Below are 12,860 nucleotides of genomic sequence, written 5' to 3'. Positions count from 1 at the left end.
CCCCCCCCCCCCCCCTCTCTATCTGTTGAAATTTATTCAAATTCCTAGGGTCCAATTCAACAGAGGTATAATGGACCGATGTCTAACATAGACTTTTTGACTTCACCAGCTGACCTCCCAGAAAGGAGAAAAGTTTGGGGGAGAGTGGTTAAAACAGTAAACTTAACAGAGGTAGCTTCACTTTTTCAACAAAGTTAACTTGTCACCAGAAGGAAGTGGGAATCAGAGGATTGGAAGTCCTTTTGGAGAAACAACCCCCTAGCATAGCTCCTCGTCTAATTTTAACTATGCAATTTCACTTAAAGCACCTGTAGGTTGATCCATTAGGATGCCAAGCCTCCTCTTTGAACTTGGAGCTCTAATCTTGGAAGGTTATTTTGTTTCTTGTAGTTTTGTCGAAATCAAGGTGTAGATCTGTCTCATCTTTCCAATTGCACAATTTTCATTATGTTTTTAAGTCTTTAGGCTCAGTTCATTTTTCTATCTAAACCTTTAGGATACAACCTCTAAAAGTGTTGGGGTGGATACTCATGTCCGTTCATATGTTCCGAAAACCAAGTCGAGACACTCTTTCTAGCATGGATATGTCATGTCTACTATCAATATGTACACACGTTATCAAAGCCAAATTGAGAAGCTCATTCTAGGATGTGTATGTTTACAATCAAGTCTGCATGTGAACCTCAAAATTTAGTTCCATGCGCTGGATGATGTTGAAGTATATGACATGCCACATTGGGTATATTAGGGCACTCAACGACTTGAAGGATTTATAAAGGTCTTGATCTGCCCTGCTCATTTGCTTAAGGTTTTTGGTTGGCTACCTGCATTTTTTCCACAAGCTCATCAAAACAAATTAAAGGAAATGAATGTATGAGTTGTGTAGTGTCCTGGAAAACCGAAGTCTTAGACCTCATTAATTTAAAGATTCTTAATTAAGGGGTGAACCTGGCCTGTGAGAATTGGAAAGGAATAACATGGAATTCTGTGGAAAAACCAAGCCCCCAATATCTTATTATGGTTGCATGAAATTTGTCAAGCACAAGAACACCTGAGGGTAGGGGACTGAATTTGTGCTGCAGATGGATGCAAATAACCTATTTTGCATAGTTTGTAGTTGCAATGGAGCTTTAGTATGCACGGAGTTAAGATAGTAATTTGACTTATGTTATATTTTAGTAATTGTGGTAGATAATATTTTACTAAAATAATTAAAAAAATTATTTTGATAGAGAAAATATAATGGCTTATCAAAAGAATATCACATCAAAGCTAACGCTGTATATAAATGGAACGATGCCAAGCACCTTGAGATGTTCCAAAATGAAACGGAAGATATAAATTGTAATGGACGGAGAATACTTTTTCCAACTTTTTTTGGGCTTTAGTTGGTGATGCCAAGAACTTCCTAAGATAAGTAATTTGGAGCTGGTACTGGAAGATGACTTCAAAACAAATGCTGAAAACATGATTCACAATCCCAGATGGCATTGAATGAGAAATGTTTGAAAGAAAGCTGATACGTAGTCTAACCTATAGTTGGAACTAGGAATGAATATCGAGTGGAAAGTAAGGAAAACGGGAAATATTTGACTTTCTCATGAATTTACTTTTTGAGACGCTCGGAGGAAAAAAAGTTTTCTTAGTATTAATGCTTTGTGCTCCTCTTCTACTGAAACAATCAAGGGAAGGGACTTTCTCTTCTTATGTGTTCCACAAAAAAGTGTAAATTTCTTTACCAAACTAAAAGATCCTAATGTCTCGTTTGTCCGTTGTGCGGCCTTCCCTGCAGCCTTTGAAGTGGGAGCTCAAACAAAAGCCTGGAATCAGTCCTCCACGAGGTGGGTTCGAACTTGACGACCCCAACCAACAGATAGTTGCTGAGGACATATTTGATGAGTACGGAGGTAAATTCTTCTTTTCGTGCCATGGTTGTTGAGCTTAAATTCTTTAGTAGTGTTTTATGTACATCGAATCCTAATGCCCTGTTTGTTGTGCAGGATTTCTTACTGGGGATAATATACCTGATTTGCTGGCCAGCTTATCAAGCAAGCCAAAGAAGAAAAAGAAATCCAGTAAAAGCAAGAACAGAAAGCGGTCTTCACCAGCCAGAGCAGATTTACGTGATGATAAAGACTTTAGTTCATCTTTGGATGATGATGGAGGAAGATCACTGAAGAAGAAAAAACATAAGAAGTCTCTAAAGCAATCCAAGTCTTCTGATGATTCTGATGGGCATCAGAGACGAAGTAACCGACAGAGACATCCACAGTCAAGTTGGGGAAAGCATTCCGTGTCAAGTTCAGAGGACGATAATAATGACAGGTACCAGAGGAGTAACAGACACAGACATTCACGGTCAAGTTCACCCGAGCCCGAAGATAAGGAACACAGGAAGAAGAAGAATCACCACCATTATCATGACACAGAGGACGATGATAATGACAGGGATCAGATTAGGAATAATAGACAGAAATGGTCACGGTCAAGTTCACCCGAGCCCGAAGACAAGGAACACAGGAAGAAGAAGAATCACCGCCATTCTCATGACTCAGAGGACGATGATAATGACATGCATCAGAAAAGGAATAATAGACAGAAACGGTCACGATCAAGTTCCCCAGAGCCCGAAGAGAAGGATCACAGGAAGAAGAACGATCACCACCATTATCGTGACTCAGAGGACGATGATAGTGGGAGGTGTCAGAAAAGGAATAACAGACAGAGAAGTCCACCCGAGCCTGAAGAGAAGGATCACAGGAAGAAGAATCATCGCCACTATTATCACGACTCTAAGGATGATGATAATGACAGGCACCTGAAAAGGAGTAACAGACACGGACGGTCAGGCTCACCCGAGCCTGAAAATAAGGATCACAGCAAGAAAAATCATTACCACCATTATCTCGATTCAAAGGACGATGATGATGACAGGCATCAGAAAAAGCGTAACAGACGTGGATGTTCACCCGAGCCTGAAGATAAGGAACACAGTAAGAAGAAGAATCATCACCATCACTATCATGACAGAGAGGAAGATGATAAGGACAAGCATCAGAAAAGGAGTAACAGACGCAGACGTTCACCCAAGCCTGAAGATACGGAACACAGTAAGAAGAAGAAGAATCTCCACCATTATCGTGACAGAGACGACAATGATAATGACAAAAGGAGTAGCAGACAGAGACGTTCACGTTCAAGGTCACCTGAGCCTGAGGATAAGGAACACGGGAAGAAGAATCACCATCACCGTCGTCATCATCATCAGCGGCATAATCATTCTGATTATTCATGACCATGAAGTGTTAGTATGTAGATGTTTTCCTCCTAATAAAAAGGGCTCTAGCGTTCACTTGTAATGCAAAACAGGTAAAAGGAAGAAATGGTCGTGTTAAACCATTGAACAAAGTGATCAGTTCAATTATGGACTTAGCTCTATGTACCCTCTGTCTATGCAAAGTGTTCATTTCGTATGGCTATCAATTTGGGATTATTTGACTGAGTTTTCTTTTGTTACCAGCCTTTCTATTCCTCCAATGAGAGCTTAAGAAGAGCTGGAAAGATGGTCAGGATACAAAGTGCAAAAGACCAAGTGCATACATGTTTAAGTTGGATAAAAGAGCGATATTAGAGACATTTCATAAAGGACCTGTCAATTATAATTTTGGAGGCAAAGATCTATCATATATGGAACGCAAGAAATTAGAAACAATTCATAGGGAGCTAATGCACATATATATAAGGAGATAATTAAAAGGATAGACCAACTAAAAGGCTCTAGGAAAATTTAGGAGGTGCATTAGTTTAGTTAACTAGTTGTTGTTTTTCTTACTGGTTATGAGGCTCGGGATAACTAACATTTAACATTATGATTCTTCGGAGTGCTCTTTCTGTGAAAATATTAGTTGTATATGGTATTTTTTTCACGATTTACCAGAAAAAAACCTTTGTCATTTTTTATTTTTTTTTCTTAAACGTACTTTGAGTGCAATTAATTTAAATTCATTTCAAAAATTTTAATTTAAATAAAAAGTTCACTCTACTTAAAATGATTATTCATAATTCAAAAACTCCAAACTGATCTTGAATAAAGTTAAATAAAGAACAAACTATTCCATGACACTAAGTAATGACATTTGTTTGATTATGCACAATATCCCCCAAGTTGGAAATAGGATATTCCATATTAAATTTAGTTATATTACCTTTAGTCTTTATTAGTAATTTAAAAGTTAAATTTTTCACTTCTTTTGGGGAACTTTCTTATCACTTCATTTGAAAATAAAATGAATAATTCGAATACAACTTAAAAATTATACTTAGAATATGTGAAATACCCAAATTTTTTATTTAAATACTAATATCAACTTGAAAGTTATATTTAAATATTATTTATGATAGTTTGTAGACATATTTTTTATTTTAAAGAATAATTTCTTCACATAAAAATCATGCATTTTCTAATCAAATAACCGAAAAAGATTGAAAAAGTTTAGTTGAAATCATAAATAGAATAAAAGAATTGGAATAATGTTAAATTTTAAAAAGTAATCCATAGTTATACTTTATCACAAAAATATATTTAGCTCCTAAGAAAAGCTCACTATAGTTAAACCCTACCCCTGCAAGAACACACAAACGAATTGCAGAAAAAAAAGAACAAAAAATGGCTCTTTGCAGAGCTCGAATGGCTTCATCTTTCCTTCTTCGCAATGTCATCAATCGCTCTTTCTCTACAAGTAATCTCGATTTCTCTATGTTCATTTCAGTCTCTACAATTTAACCCAATTTTTTTTGATTTTTTTTAACAATGTAACAGGTCCATTTGAAGCAATGATATCGAAAATGAAACCATCGAAGGAGCTTGAATCAATGATGGAGCAGTTCTCATTAGACATCAGTTCTCAAATCGGAAGTTGTATGCCATTAGGTATGATGCGAATCGGAACCCTAATTCATAATATTGAGTTGCGACCTGGGCAAGGTGGGAAATTGGTTCGTTCAGCTGGGACGTGTGCTAAGATCCTTACGGAACCTAATGCTTCTACGAAGTACTGTGAAGTGAAGTTACCATCTGGTGTGAAGAAATTGATTGATGTTAAATGTAGGGCGACGATTGGGCAAGTTTCGAACCCGGAACATGGGACGAAGAAGTTGAGGAAGGCTGGACAATCTAGGTGGCTTGGACGGAGACCGACTGTTCGTGGTGTGGCGATGAATCCGGTGGATCATCCACATGGTGGTGGTGAAGGGAGGAGTAAGAGTAGTGGAAGTCATGGGAGAGGTTCGTTGACACCTTGGGGAAAACCTACTAAGGGTGGGTATAAAACTGGGCCGCTTAAGAGGAGAAAGTAGTTCTTTTTTTTTTGGGTATTTTGATGGATACTTAATTGTCAATGTTATGTTTTCTTGATGAAGTTTATGGGGAGACAATAATTATAAGCAAATCAAGGCTGAGACTTGTTTAGGAATGATGGAGGTTTTCTCCGCATTTTGGTTTGATAGAAATTGTGTTACTTCTGGTTGTTTTGAACTAATGGTTACTCGAACGATCATTAGAAAAATACCTTGTAAGCTATTGTTTTTGTAAGTTCTGAGGATCTCATATGCCTTGATATTACTCCCTTGTTATTTTTACCTAGGCAAAGATGATTACATTTCATTTGTTTAATATAAGTTTCTTTCTCCATGCTGCTATATTATATGTCCTGTACAGTTCATTTTCCTAATGTGGAGGATAACTTGGATTTTGTGTTGATTCTTGCTCTGCATTTGCGGAATTAAAGGTATGTGATCCTTTTCCCTCTTATAGCCCTTTGTGCTTGTATGCATCCACGCTGGAATATATATGTATTCTGTTGCGTTTGCCTGTCCATAGCATCTGATGAGGAAGTTTCCATCTATATATTTATATAAAAGAGGACCTCAGCCTGATGACATTTGCAGATCGTCTCTTGCTCCAAAGTATCAGTGGACATAATCCACTTCTTTTCAGTTGGTAATCTTAGTGTGTTATCTGCCGTTCCACAGGCTAAAGCTGCATCACATGCCAGGTGCTGATTCAGAATTTGTTTCCGTGACTTATTTTACTCTCTTCGTTCTTAGTCACCTTGTGAGCGAACAATTGGAGAAGTGTGTATGACCGGTGAAAGATCAGAACAGAATTTCCCAGGGAGGGAAAGGTCCTTAATATCCCAACCTTGATGTCACTGTACTCAAACTTGCGGTTATGGTGAATCCATTTGGTTGTGATTAGAGTTTATCACTAATAACATCTTTACATAGCGGAAAGTCCTGCAGATGAATGGGGAACTTGTTTGTTGATTGGATCATTGTGTCAAGACGACTCTGTCAAGCTTGTCACATACTTTGGTGGGTTCTGTCCTCATGTTTCACCACATCTTTTCTTAGCTATCTTCAAAAGTAACTCCCTGTTAAAGACTCAAAGTATATCATCCACGAACTGAGCACCACTACTCAGAAAACTTGATACACTTTGTTCCTTGATCATTTTCGAGTGGAGATATTCCATGCCTCATGCAATCTGAAAGCAGTAGATCAACTGCAGTAGGAACCAGTTCATGAATCACTGGAAAAACAGTAAGAAAAATATCTTATTCATGCATGCCATGTTAGCTTCCTGTCTTCTCCTCTCTCCTTATTAAATTTTATAAGTTGTTGATATATTGCTTAGGCTTAAATGTTGGAAACCTGAGTGTAGTGTAACTGTTGCAATCAAGTTTACATCATTGGCAACATTTGAAGTGTTGGCCACTCATGTAGTTATTGCTATTTCCAATGTGGTAGCTACCTTTTTAGCTTCTTTAATTGAAAAATAGTCAATGTCTGAATTTCTTGAAGACAGACGAAAAGTGGGCAGGTTTGACATTGTTCTCAGGTATTCCGGGAGTTTAGCTGAGAGATCTATTGCAGCTTGGAATTCAATGATTTCTGCATATGGTTTCCACAGCAATGCTTAGAAGCAATTGACATCTTTCATGAGATGATTGATTCGGGACTTACTCCATTAAAAGTCACGTTTATTAACTTATTAACAGCTTGCGGCCACCCAGGGCTGGTTGACCAAGGCTTCTGGTATTACAATCATATATGCTTGACGAGTTTGGAGTTCAACGTTCCACAGAATATCATGTCTGCGTCGTTGATATATTAAGCTTATCAGGGAAGCTATGAAGGAGAACATTTTGAAGCAAACAAGTGCTCCTGAAGTGTTCAAACTTGAAATAGATCCACATATGACAATTGCCTTAATTTTAAATGTGGAACCTCCAGTTTATATTTTAAATGTGGAACCTCCAGTTTATACTTTGGAGTGCAGAAATTTCAGAAGTTTAGAGGTTGTGCCGTTGTGGTCTAGTAGTCAATGAAGTGATTGGGTATCTTGAAGTTTCAGGTTTAAAATTCAGTGGAGACGAATAACACTGGTGATTCTTCTCATCTGTCCTGTTTGTGTCAAGTTGCTGGTGAAAGGTAACATGTCTCTTCTGGAATTAGTCGAACACAACGGTCATTAAAAAGAAAGATTCATTTTGTGCTACGCAAGTTAAGTTTGAGTTGGCTATGTGGTATGAAAAATATGAAAGGGCATTGGGCTAATTGTGCCAATTAACAGTCTAAATGTGTAGATTCCACTTGGATTTGTGGAAATTAAATCAATGTGAATGCCTACAAGTTTTAGGTGTTATCATTGTATTACGCTTAAAATACTACTCCCAATCTAAAATAAAGTTTAGATATTTGTACGAGTATAAATCATTTCATTAAGTTTGACAACGAAAACAACATATTTAATGTAGTCTCACTCAGTAGGGTTTGGATAGAATAAAGTGTATGTGGACTTTACCTCTACCTCGGAGGTAGAGAGAGATTGTTTTTAATAGACTCGTTTAAAGTAAAAACACTCTGGGAAAGAGATAATGAATGTATAATTTACTATACATAATAATAAAATAACAAATACGAACATAATAGTACTACCACAAAATACTACTACAAACAAACTATATGAAGTAATTGGGATTAAGCAGGTCAAATTGGGCAGCTCAAGACCCAATCTGTTTTAAGCTCATTTCAGTTCAATCCAATTGAGCCAAAAGTAAACATGGGGCTGCTTAGGACGCAATTCAATTTCTATTTCACCCTAGTCACAAGAATCGATGAACAAGAAACTACAAGCAACACGACAAAGCACTCACACTTACTAGTATGGACACACTCCTACCTACTAACCTTCTATCCTGATTCAAGTCTTCCATACTTTTCAATATAAGGTCATATCTTTGATAAGTTGTAATGGTGTCATAACCTATCTAAGGTCCACCTCTACTTCTTTTAAATCCATCCATAATCATTTAAATTGAGTAAAAATTATACTAATTACTATCCATCCACTTTTTAATTTTCATGTTACACTTTTCAAAAGTCAATTTAACTAATATCCAAAGTTAAAATAAATTATATTAATTCAATATTTTTTTAAAAATAACTATTCAAAAATAATTTGAAAAATATCATAAAATGTAATATCTTATATATTAATATAATAAAAAATTACTTCGTGAAATATTAGTCAAATTTTTCATTGTTTGACTCCAAAGAAGGAATCACGACGGAGAAAGTATTAAAAAGAAGAGGTAAGGATTCAAAATATCATTCGACTCTCCCAAACGAATTACCACTTTGACCTTCTTTCCAAAACCCTATTTTCCTCTTTGATCAGCCGTAGGGTTTTACGAAAAACTTCAAAGTAATCAATGGCGTCATCGACTCGGATTTTCGGTAACTGCTGTCGAGCTTTAATGGCTGCTGCTAAAACTTCCGCAGCAACTGAAACCACAGCGACAGCAACAGCCACTGTGACCAAAGCCAGAGGTCGTCCTACTGGAATACTGAAGCCTCAACCAGTTTCCCCTGCACTAGGAAGCTTCTTAGGTACTAAAGAATCCTCCCGTGCTGATGCGGTCAAGAAAGTTTGGGAATACATTAAAACCCATAATCTTCAGGTCTGAAATTTTTTCATTTTGTTTTGGAGTTCATTAGTGAATGTGGTGAGCTTTGCTGCACTATTCATTTTCATTTTTACTTTGTTAACTTCATGATGATTGTTTAACTCTATCGTTTCAAACCTTAACTCAACTCCAAAAGTTAAGCTCACAGTCCATTGTTCCCCGAACAATGTGCAACTTTGACCCAGTCTAATACCCCTTCACACTCCAGCCCAACTGGAGCGTGGAGCGGGGGCAAGGACCATGTAAAGGATATGACATCGTGACCTAACTCAATTCCAAAAACGAGCTCATATAAGCAGACCACGGGTTCATTTCTCAACCAATGTGTAACTTTGACCCACGCTAACATTGTATCCTTTTGGTGGTTCTGTTAATTACTTGGAGAATTTTATGGTCTTCTGTAAAGACATTATAGTTCAATTTTTTTTGACAGAAACATTTTAAATTGGGTTTAGTTGTCCGGTAGAATGCTGGTTTAGTTGTCCAGTAGGCATGACATTGATTTTGGCTAGTAAATCAACATGTGATGGCGTTTTTTTTTATCAATAAATTATTGTTACATTACCATATTCAAAATATAAATGAAAAATGTGATGGCGTCTTTTGATTTTGTGGAAGCAAAGTTGATAGTTCCTGCTTCTTGAGATGATTATCTTTATTTCCTCCTTTTGTTTCTTTGAATGGTTTGGAGGTCTTTAAGAATCGAATTAAAGTGGTTGACCTTTTAAAAGAAGAAGAAGAAGGGAAGTTGTTACTTCATAAGCTGGAGTGCAATAGTGCGAGTGAGTGGGTGGTTGATGAGAGTTAGGGCTTTAAGGTTATCTTTTTAGGCGAATGGTTTAGGTTCTCTACACATGATATGAGCTGGTCTTATGCCCTTTTATGATTGTTTTCTATTTATAAGCATACTTCTATAGCGTTATATGATGAAGAGCTAGAATGCTCATGACCTAGCCCCAATGATACTAATACTATGGTATCCTACTTTTAGTCATTACTTATCACCAAGTTTTCAAACTATTTTAACACTTTGTACGACCTAGAAAGTCATAAAGCTATAAAATTCCTTTCGACCCTCTTGCGAGGGAAGTCCTGAAGATCAAGGAGTTACATAATGAGTGCAGCCATGATTATCTACAGGTACATTTAAGCTTCTAAAGATTGTTTTGTAGTTTCTTGTCTCAGAGGAAATAAGTTATTGGGATCACCATGGATTGTCTGGAAAGAGTTTCTTCACCATTACTGAATTTGGGATCTGTACATAGGTCATAGCCATAGTATGGGCTCTTTGTATTTGCTATCCCTACCTTCAGGGGCCTGCTGCGATAGCCTGTTTGTGCAGAAAATTGCACTTAGACCCTGAAGAGGGATTTTTCTTTTTTCCTGGCACTTGCTTCAGTAAGTATGTTTAGATGACTCCCATTGTTAAAACTGCCCTTTCCCCCTGAAGAGGATTAAGTACATAAAGTGACCTTTGGCATTTGCATCCAAGGCTATGACCTAGTGTTCGATAAAGTAGGTGAAAACATGGCAAATCAAGATTCAAATCTTAGCAGAGACCAAAGTGTTGGGTGATTTCTTGGCATCTGTCTGAAGTCTAAACCTTGGTTTATAACCCAGTACCCATGTTGGTGGGAGGTAGTAGGTACCTGGTGGAGTAATCGAATTGCGTGCAAGTTGGCCCAAATATCACTGTTATAAAAAATGGCATTTGACCTTTCTTATCTATGGATTCAACTCAATCCAAGAGATATCTGATGTATGCTAGAAGAAATTGAATTTATTCAATTTGATCACTGCTAACTGATTGTGATTTTCCCTTCTTTTTTTCTTCAATGGTTCTTTTCTTTCATGGTTACACTGACATGGTGATTGTAACTTTGCGGCTTGCAGAATCCCACAAACAAGAGAGAGATACATTGTGACGACAAGTTGAAAACTATATTTGATGGCAAGGACAAGGTTGGTTTTCTTGAGATTGCGAGGCTATTAACCCAGCATTTTCATAAGGCTGCTTAAGTTCTAGTCAAGTGGGAACTTCTGTAAACATTACGCACCTTCTGGATACTGGACATTGTTCTTTACCTAGCTTGCTAGCTTCTTTCTGTTTCTAGTAGCTCTTCTATTTGCCTTCGCCATGGTTTTAATTCTCAAACGGGGTCGATCCAGATGCTCTTTTAATGAAGTAGTTTGAAGATGAACAAAAAGCAACAAAACTGCTACCCTTAGTGTTCCTCCACCCCTAAATTCCCTCCTTATTTGAAGTTAAGCTAGGTATGCAGGATTAGATACTTTTGAAACACAAATTGTACCAGTTGAAATGTAAAATTCTTATTGCAGTTAGTTCTCTAATTCTCTCCATTTTGCTGATAAAATGTTAGTCTATTTACTAGTGTTTTCTTTTTCTTTTATCAGCTTAAATATTCGATACAGATTGCTCATTACCAAAATATTCTATATTCGAAGGTTAAAACTCGAGACCTTTGTTCAAGGTTTGAGGAAACCCAACCATCCCTTCATATCCTTTATTGGGTAATGCTACACAAGGACTTCTTATGAAGGTTCCGAATGAAATTAAATTATGAGAAAACAAATATACAAACATGTGAAATTTAAAAGGTTTAAACCTTTTGGCTTATATGCATATTTATCATTTTAATGCTATATTGGTACTTAAATTTGAATTTGCGAGTAAAATGCTTGCTTACAAAGGTGATTTCCATTTCAGAAACATTTAGAACATGATAGGCAAGAAATTTACTCGTTCCGTTTTATATTATTTTTTCACTTTTTTTTTTATATTTTAAAAAATTATAAATAAAATATAATAATTTATTAATTTATTCTTTGAAAATCTTTTTAATTTTACAAAATATATTTAAAGTTAAAATGAGAAAAAACTTATTTTTTATTTAAATCATAAATAATTCAGAAAATTATTTTTATTAATGGACTAGTAATATTGGACAAATATAGAATATTATTACCTCGGTTTCAAAAAGAATGAACACCTTTTTTTAGTGTGTTTTAATAACATTTTAATTTCATACGTGACATGTTTAAAACCACAAGATCAAAAGACAATTTTGTACATTTGATCTAACTTTAATATAGTACCACAAAATTCAAAAGTCGGAGTGAGTAGTAATTAGGGACTTTTAAAAAAAAGTGACAATAAGGTTTCAAAATAAATGGGTGGTGATACAAGTCCTAAGTATTGGGTGTAGGTGACAATTATGTGATTAATTATTAAGGATTGTGGAGTTGCCCTCAAGTTTATAAGTTGACAGTTTGGTCCATTGAATTAAATGAAGGGTAAAAGGGTAAATTGACCAAGTAACTTCATATGATGGTTATATAACACCCATGTAAATTGTTGTTTCAAGTGTTATAACATATTTTTATTGTTTAATTAGGGTCCAAAGTTGTCACGACCCAAAACGGGCCGCGAGTGGCACCCACACTTATCCTACTATGTGAGCGAACCAACCAATCTAATCCCCAACATTTCAACCATAAATAACAAAATATAATGCGGAAGACTTAAAACTCATTAATGAAAATCGATTAAATAACTTATAAAAACTTAATACTTACTATTCCCAAAACCTGGAAGTCATCACCACAAGAACATCTATCCTCAAATTACTAATCTAAGAGTATCTAAGAAGCTAAAATAAGTAAAAAGCTAGTCCATGCCGGAATCTCAAGGCATCAAGACATGAAGAGGAAGATCCAGTCCAAGCTAGAAGCAATAGCTCACCCTGAAATCTGGCTTGATGAAGACTGGCTAGAGTTGCGGTTGAGTTGAAGACGATGGCACGTTTGCTG

The 12,860-nt window shown here is 36.3% G+C and overlaps 3 protein-coding genes across 4 annotated transcripts in view; all 3 read left to right on the top strand.

Moving 5' to 3' along the window:
- The window catches only part of LOC107028865 (uncharacterized zinc finger CCHC domain-containing protein At4g19190), a 6,684-nt gene extending 3,182 nt beyond the window's left edge, over window positions 1-3,502 (top strand). For both annotated transcript variants that reach the window (XM_015230095.2, XM_015230094.2), the window contains exons 6-7: window positions 1,793-1,907; window positions 2,001-3,502. In XM_015230095.2, coding sequence (XP_015085581.1) covers window positions 1,793-1,907; window positions 2,001-3,295 — 1,410 coding nt within the window. In that variant the 3' untranslated portion in view covers window positions 3,296-3,502. The remainder of the gene's footprint in view (window positions 1-1,792; window positions 1,908-2,000) is intronic.
- A 1,076-nt stretch (window positions 3,503-4,578) lies between these two features.
- On the top strand, window positions 4,579-5,697 carry LOC107026756 (60S ribosomal protein L2, mitochondrial). Its single transcript, XM_015227836.2, has 2 exons — window positions 4,579-4,739; window positions 4,820-5,697. The coding sequence occupies exons 1-2, from the start codon at window positions 4,667-4,669 to the stop codon at window positions 5,353-5,355; spliced, it is 609 nt and encodes a 202-aa protein (XP_015083322.1). The 5' UTR covers window positions 4,579-4,666; the 3' UTR covers window positions 5,356-5,697.
- A 2,961-nt stretch (window positions 5,698-8,658) lies between these two features.
- Window positions 8,659-11,404, top strand: LOC107026983 (protein TRI1-like). Its single transcript, XM_015228134.2, has 2 exons — window positions 8,659-9,023; window positions 10,923-11,404. Exons 1-2 carry the CDS (start codon window positions 8,775-8,777, stop codon window positions 11,046-11,048), a joined length of 375 nt encoding a protein of 124 aa, XP_015083620.1. The 5' UTR covers window positions 8,659-8,774; the 3' UTR covers window positions 11,049-11,404.
- Window positions 11,405-12,860: the final 1,456 nt, after the last annotated feature.

This window comes from Solanum pennellii, chromosome 8 (genome assembly GCF_001406875.1).
Source record: "Solanum pennellii chromosome 8, SPENNV200".
Lineage (NCBI taxonomy): Eukaryota > Viridiplantae > Streptophyta > Magnoliopsida > Solanales > Solanaceae > Solanum > Solanum pennellii.
Note: the sequence above shows the minus strand (reverse complement) of the source record. Positions and strands in the feature narration are given on the sequence as shown.

What these genes read in the sequence shown, in the direction of transcription:
- LOC107026756 (XM_015227836.2), top strand. Translation starts at nt 4,667, where the DNA reads ATGGCTCTTTGCAGAGCTCGAATGGCTTCATCTTTCCTTCTTCGCAAT. An exon ending in CAATCGCTCTTTCTCTACAA is followed by an intron (nt 4,740 to 4,819) that starts GTAATCTCGATT and finishes ACAATGTAACAG; the next exon opens with GTCCATTTGAAGCAATGATA.
- LOC107026983 (XM_015228134.2), top strand. Translation starts at nt 8,775, where the DNA reads ATGGCGTCATCGACTCGGATTTTCGGTAACTGCTGTCGAGCTTTAATG. An exon ending in TTAAAACCCATAATCTTCAG is followed by an intron (nt 9,024 to 10,922) that starts GTCTGAAATTTT and finishes TGCGGCTTGCAG; the next exon opens with AATCCCACAAACAAGAGAGA.